The sequence below is a fragment of the Eucyclogobius newberryi genome, unplaced genomic scaffold, assembly GCF_026437365.1.
Source record: "Eucyclogobius newberryi isolate DKJ021-1_F unplaced genomic scaffold, fEucNew1.0.hap1 SCAF_9, whole genome shotgun sequence".
NCBI lineage: Eukaryota > Metazoa > Chordata > Actinopteri > Gobiiformes > Gobiidae > Eucyclogobius > Eucyclogobius newberryi.
Window position 1 is genome coordinate 25,882,026 of NW_027316532.1, and position 7,500 is coordinate 25,889,525.

At 42.2% G+C, this 7,500-nt stretch overlaps 2 protein-coding genes across 2 annotated transcripts in view; one reads left to right on the forward strand and one right to left on the reverse strand.

Annotated features, from left to right (window-relative positions):
* psmg4 (proteasome (prosome, macropain) assembly chaperone 4) overlaps window positions 1-7,500 on the reverse strand; it is a 238,259-nt gene that overhangs the window by 11,092 nt on the left and 219,667 nt on the right. The gene's annotated exons all lie outside the window — the stretch shown is intronic.
* The window catches only part of LOC140354370 (dual specificity protein phosphatase 22-B-like), a 7,315-nt gene continuing 1,080 nt past the window's right edge, over window positions 1,266-7,500 (forward strand). Inside the window, exons 1-6 of the mRNA XM_072439364.1 lie at window positions 1,266-1,417; window positions 1,484-1,517; window positions 2,924-3,006; window positions 5,129-5,178; window positions 6,264-6,338; window positions 6,584-6,755. Coding sequence (XP_072295465.1) covers window positions 1,397-1,417; window positions 1,484-1,517; window positions 2,924-3,006; window positions 5,129-5,178; window positions 6,264-6,338; window positions 6,584-6,755 — 435 coding nt within the window. The 5' untranslated portion in view covers window positions 1,266-1,396. The remainder of the gene's footprint in view (window positions 1,418-1,483; window positions 1,518-2,923; window positions 3,007-5,128; window positions 5,179-6,263; window positions 6,339-6,583; window positions 6,756-7,500) is intronic.

Below are 7,500 nucleotides of genomic sequence, written 5' to 3' on the forward strand. Positions count from 1 at the left end.
ACACAGGAACACACACAGGAACACACACACAGGAACACACACAGGAACACACACACACGCACACACAGGAACACACACACACACACAGGAACACACACAGGAACACACACACAGGAACACACACGCACACACAGGAACACACACAGGAACACACACACAGGAACACACACACACAGGAACACACAGACACACACACACACACACACACACACACACACAGGAACACACAAGCACACACACAGGAACACACACGCACACACACAGGAACACACACGCACACACACAGGAACACACACGCACACACACAGGAACACACACGCACACACACAGGAACACACACAGGAACACACACAGGAACACAAGACAGTGGGGCTAAAAATACCTCCACCACTTCTGAGTGATGTGTGAAGCTGGAGAACTTACTGGAAATGCAGAATATCATGTAAACAATAAACAAGTTTTTACAGATCAAATGTGTTCAATGTTTCCAAACTCTTCTTCAGCCGGTTTATCCATCATGTTGTACTTTGGCCTTGTGTGACTTCAGTTCTACGTTTGTGTGTAAAAGTTGGTTGTACACGTGTTTAATAAACATCCAAATGTATCTATTTCCAAATCAAATCTGACTGTGATTTTGTTTTTCTTTTCTTCCATTTTTCACATTTCACAGTCGTCAGTTTGTGTCATTTATAGTAAATAGTAAGTTTGTTCAAGAACATTCAAGTACCGTATTTTCCAGACTATAAGTCGCACCTTTTTTCCGGCCGGGGTGCGACTTATACTTACATTTATACTTATATACTTATACTCCGGGGCAACTTATATGTGATATTATTTGTTATTTTCACACTTGCAACTACATTTCATCCACCAGTGCAACTTATATATGTTTTTTCTTCTTTATAATGCATTTTTTGGCTGGTGCGACTTATTGTCCGGAAAATACGGTGGAGAAAAGTTGCACAGTGCACCTTTAATGTCGCAGAACACCAGCCACACCGCCTGCCTTGCACCATCTCGACAACAACGTGCTCCCGCAGTGCTCCTTGTATGGTTCCCTCTCTCCGCGGGCGTCAGCGACAGCCCCGACTTTGACCCACTGTTGGACGACATCGCGGCGCCCTTTGGCCTTCTCCCATCTTTGTCTGTTTTGGTATGCGCTCATCCACATCGCATGACCACAGCCGGGCCTAAATATACACAACCGAGCCTCTGCTAAGGTCATGTTACGTCATTCCAGGCCGTATCCCCCATCACGTCGTCCCCCTCGCAGCGCGCAGAGGGCTTTTACGATGCCTTGACCATAACTTGGGACGCTGTCGACTTCAACGCTTCGGTCGCAGTTTTTATAGGAAATCTCTAAAACTGCTGGATCGAGGAGACAGTTGGAAGAAACATGGGGAACGGTATCAACAAGGTAAAGCCACTCCCATTCGAAAAACATATACATTTGTCATCTTTAATGTGTTTTTATTTGTTTCAGGTCCTGCCCGGTCTTTATCTCGGAAATGTGAAAGGTGAGGCCCTCGTTTTTGATTGATATTTCAGGCTCTGTTTCATTTCCTTCTGAAAATATTTATTGTGGTGGGATGCTACGATGAGTTTGGTTTCTATTAAAGAGAATCACTGAGAAAGAAAACTCCAATTTGGGGCTAAAAGTGACACGTGGTGATTTTTGTTCCCTCGGTGTGGGTTCGATGTGACGGGGGAAGCGGGACTCATGCAGGTTCAGTGGGGAATGTCCCGCCGCGTGTGGGGGCGTCCCGCCACTAAACCACGCCGGTTCAACCGCACGCACAATTAGTACCTGGCACAAATTGTGGTGCGTCAGATATTACAGTGAAGTTTATGTAAAGATATGCTTTTATTAACTCGTTCACCGGCTGTGTTTGTAATGGGAGGAGTCGTGTGTCTGCTATTCAAGCTCGAGGATGGATATTATTGCTATGACAGTTTTATTACTATTATTTTTAGTCTAAAGGTTTAAACGTGTCGGTGAGAATTAACTTTCGAATGAACACTGAAATCACTCCAAAACGAACCAGCAGCAATCAGTCAACCGCATCCTGTTTACAATTTACAAAGTATAATAAGTCTGTTCATTGTTTTTTAAATAGAAATCACAGATAAAATCACCAATTAAATTCAAGCGCTAAATGATAATCAATGTTTTTGCTCTTTTCTTTTTCACAATAGAAAAGAATGTGTTTGTTTTAATAATTTGCCCTTCTGAAGAGTCATTTTAAGAAAGACCTTTGTGGAAACTGCTTTTTATTACCTGTTAATCTCATCTACTTCATCGTTTTTCATATCACACGGATTATAACTAGTGTCACGTAACAGTTAGTGTGAAATCCAATTAACTCCCTATGAAAAGTCAGCACTGGTCCAGCTGTGTGTGTGTTTTTTGGCTGTCCTTGAGGCAGAAATACAAGTCTAAATACTTATCGTTACAGTATATGGTGTGAATACTGTGTTGGTCGTGCAGGTTGTGCCAGGGGTTTATGTCACACTCAACACTTTTAGACCTGTGCCATTTAGCAACTGCACAACCAATGCAGACGGATTAATCTATTTATATCAACTGTCGTAAGGCGCGTGATGCCATTGTGTGCGATCGCTGCCTAAGTATGCCAGGCCTCGACAACGTTAATGCTGCAAATGGTTAAAAAGATGAATTCAGGATACATCTGTCCACACTAGAAGACATTTGGCTTCCTTTGAAAGAACAGAATTTGATTAAAAGAATTACTGTTTCTTGCTTCTGGACTGTTTTAGTATCATTGGTTTTCCGGTTTTTCTTTCAGTTCATACCAGAGCAGCAGCTTTGAGCCAAAATTTGCTTGGGAGCTGTTTGTGTAACACTGAGTAAAGACACCCTCGACTTTATTTCAGTTTTTATGTGTTTTTATGTCATTTGCAGATGCACAGGACAAGGAGCTGCTAAAGGCCCACAACATCACACACATCCTGTCCATCCACGACACGGCTGCACCTGTTCTGGAGGTGAGCCTTGGCAACCAGCACCACAAATCCAAACTCTACATCCAGAAAGAGTGCTTAAGTTCACCCGATCCAGATTCAAACCCTTCTGTCAAAGATATTACCGTATTTTCCGGACTATAAGCCAAAAAATGCATAATAGAGAAGAAAAAAACTGGAGTATGAAATGCAGTTGCAAGTGTGAAAATAACAAATAATATGATATATAAGTCGCTCCGGAGTGTAAGTATAAGTATAAATATAAGTATGAGTCACACCCCAGCCAAAACTATGAAAAAAGGTGCGACTTATAGTCCGGAAAATACGGTCTGTGGTCAGTCGTTTTTTTACAGACCAAATTCAAATGAAGCAGATTTTTGTCAATTTTTGTCACTCTTTATTTTTGTACAGTTTGCCGTTACAAATGTGCCTTTCGTGCAATATTTTCTGCTATTTCGTTTTGTTGCATTAAAAGTGCACTGCGTAATGTTTTTGGACACCTGCCTGTCTCTATGGAGATGTCACCGCTTTGCCCGGAATGTTCCACAGTAAGACATCAAACACGTCTTTTAAATGTCATTTCGTTTCACTTTTATCGCTCAAAAAACGCAAAAAATGCTTTCTTGCTGTGTGCGTGGGTCGCCTCCCCACAGATCTGACCTGTAACCCGCTTGTTTCCATGGTTAAGTTTAATGCCATAGTGTTGACCATTCTGGGCAAAGCAAAAACACCACAGGTTTGAATTAACCCGTTCAAAAGATGACAATTAAATGCACTAAACAGATTAAGACGTGGTTTTGGTGTTTTCAATAATCAGTTAGTGTGATCCCTCATTTATGTCCGTGGTTTTGGTGGTCAACTGTGGTCAACTGGACAATGTTTTTGAAATCAGATTGAAAAGGACGTTTTGAGACCCTTTTTTTGACCCTCTCTGAACTGGACGCACTCGGAGCCTGTTTGAGTTGGTTTTGGACTAGATTTCCAGAGTCTACTTTCGTAACTTTCACATTTTGGTGATGAAAGCGAACATGAAAAGTGCTGTGAGCTCTCTGTACACTTTCTCTCTTTTAGTCGGGCTGTTTCAAAGCTCTAAAATGAAATTACGACTTCCATAACAGTATCGCTACCCAAACCATGAATACAAGACACGAGACTAGGACTTAAATGTGTAACTGATGATGTAACTCTTCTGACACAGTGTCCAGAGAAGTTACTTCTTAATAAAAGTATTTTGTGTTTCTTTAATGGCGCTGATCACGGTGACTCGTGTATATTTACCAGTAAACAGATGAGACTTTTGCATAACTAACAGACTAACCGACACTGATCAATTTCTTGGAAGACAATTCTAGTGACTAAGCGCCGAGTCTCCGCTTCGATGCACATACTGTAACTTGAAAAAATGTATAGATATGTTCAAAACCATGTTAAAGCTTCATTGTGGTCGTAAATTAAAATGCACATCATCTGATAAAACTGTCATTTCAGAAACGGCAGACAAAACTGTGTTTGCAAGCAGAGGTTTTAATTACCAAAGAGGAAGAGCATTTTAGAACCATTTGCAATCCGATCCACTCTTATAGTTTATAGTGTCCATTTGAAAGCTTCCAAAGTGCTGCACAGACAACGTTCATAAAAAGCAACAACAAATGGTTCAAAACAATTAAATAAAATGAATAAAACACATTACACATTTGATTACAATACATAAAGCAACAATGAGGTGTAAACAGTTGTATAAACCTTTGATAATTTAGTAAATCCGTGTAAAAATCCACACAGCAGTGACATTCGTGCATTTTATTTGTCCTAAACTGTCTGCTGTATTGAAATAAAAAGTCAGCTGATCTTAAATAAGACAGTAAATCCCCTTGTGGTTCAGTAAAATGAGTTTTAAGTGTGAACGCTGCTTCATCAGCCGACATCCAGGTCTGTCCCAGAGGAGAAGCCGCAGGGGGTTTTGTGGCGGTGCAGTCATTTCGGGACAAGCTGGTTTCGTGTACGGGCCCTTGGTGTTCGTCAGCTGACAGGTGCAACGCTGCTCTGTGGCCACATGGTCCGAAACAGGATGTGCGCTTTGAATATTTTATTGATTTTTCGCAAGGATCTGAAATTGTTTTATCTTTTCTTTCTTTTATCTTTATAGGACGTCACATATCTCTGCATAGCGGCGTCAGATCACTCCAAGCAAAACCTGTGAGTAAATTACACTCATTCAGGAACATTCTGGTCCATAACCCCAGTGCTATATTTTGTGCATGTCTAATTCGCCTGTTTTAATACATTAAGTCAGGGGTGTCCAAACTTTTTTCACAGAGGGCCGCATTTTTTTAAACTTGTATGGAGCACAAACAACCCGATCGAATTTGAAAGTGAATCCTTCAAAATTTTGCATTTGACATAGTTTCGATGAGCCTCCACACCTTTAATACTAATAATAGGTTGTTATGACATCAAAATGCTTGAATTTGTCCAATTCTACAGTAAAAAGCACTACTGTTTGTCGGTTTGGACCAAGCTGGAGGGCCGCCAAAAATTGGTCTGAGGGCCGCTTTTGGCCCGCAGGCCGTAGTTTGGGCATGCCTGCATTAAGTAAAACAAAATATCATGCGTTTTATGGGGGGAAAGTTCTCAAAATGTTGCCAAACTGAATGATGAAACCAATGAATATTCCATGAGATGTGCTTAATTAATGGTAATAGCTCTAACGTGAATTTGTGTTTAAAAAAATAAAAAGTGTAATACCTGTACCTTCTAAAAATACAAATAACTTATTCTTTCACGTCACTGTTACTCTGCCAGTTCTGTTATTGCAGTTGTTTTCCCCGGGCAGGACATTAAAGCTTTGAGGCCGATGCAGCTCAGACTTTTACAGAGCCGTTTTTCACACTGTCCACGTCTTATTGTATATTCTTGTGTGGAATTAGTCACTGCTCGTGGTCACCTAAAGTCCCCGACTCCAGTTTGAACAGTGACAATCTCTAGAGAAATAAGAGGAGAGTAAAGGAGGGAGGAAAGGCACATGCAAATCTAAAACAAGAATCAAGTAATGCCAGGGACAGTTAAATGAAGCGTCACGGTGGATTTGTGTATCAAAATAGTGGCTCAGAGATGTGGCGTGGATCCATGGTTTGTTACACTGACGTAAAACCAACCAACTTGATTCAAACTGTGTCTAAGGACAGTGGAGGCTCTGGGACACTTATCCATCTGCTTAATTCCTATGAACCTTGTTTAATCTGCATCTCTATTATTGACACTTCTTCTGCATATCTTCCCAGGACCCAGTACTTCAGAGAGACCATTGTGTTCATCCACGAGTCCAGGATGAAGGGAGAAAGCTGTCTCGTCCACTGGTACACAACATTTTAAGTCTATTTAAAGGCGTACTACACAACTCTCCTGGAGAATCCACCACCTGCTGGTCTCATATGTTCCAGAGTGCAGTACACGCATGTCGAAAATGTAATGCCATACATTCCAGACGAAGCAATAACATCTCTATTGAGTCGAGCAGGCGGCAGAAACGTGACATAGTTCACGTTTGAATCATTCCGATGAGCGCAAAAGAGTAAATGCTACGGCTCTGTGTCTCTGTCAGCGTGGCAGGCGTGTCCCGCAGTGTGACTCTGGTGGTGGCCTACATCATGACGGTGACGGGCCGGGGCTGGGTGGAGTCTCTGGCCGCCGTCCGCGCAGCCCGACCCTGCGCCGGACCCAACCTGGGCTTCCTCCGGCAACTGGAGGAGTTTGAGAACTTCGAATTGGCACAAGTGAGTTTACGCTGTCGCCAACCAAAGGAAATCTTGGGCAAACAAAGGGCGCTAATTATACGTATATTTATGATCGGATGCTGTATCTCAGTGGTTCTCAAATGTGTCTGGGGTCAAGGTATCAAAGTATTAATTTGTTTGTTTTGTGTTTGCTGTTTACTCATCTGAAATAAATGCATGTTAGCGATCCTTTTTCTCATGTGATGTTTCTGTCGGGTCTGCAGTTTTAGACAGGGGGCAACCAGCAAGTCAAGGGCTTCAAGAGAAAAAGGTTGGGAACCACTGATGTATCTAACCCGATCTGTACTCCCAAGACATCAAGCTCATTGACTTTCATGCAATAACTAACACTATTAGGGTTTGGCGTTATCTTCTTGTGTATTAACTAACCCTAGTAAACATCGTGCTTAGGTGAAAATGGCAGATTAAACTCACAAAATAAACCTGCAGCTAATAAACCTTTTAAAAAAGTCTGTGGCTGGAGAGCCGCGGCACGGTCAAATTGCCGCGCAGTTTCAGGGACCGCGGCATTTCCCTTATAGCCCGTTATAGACTCATGGCTAACCTTAACCTTAACCTTAACCTTAACCTTAACCTTAACCTTAACCTTAACCTTAACCCGGCGCAGTTTAAAACGGCGCTAAACCGCGGTCAAATAGCGGCGCAGTTTCAGGAGCCGCGGCGCGCGGCCAGCACAAAAATAACATGGCAGTTTTGGCCGCGCGCCGCGGCACTGCAGACACTC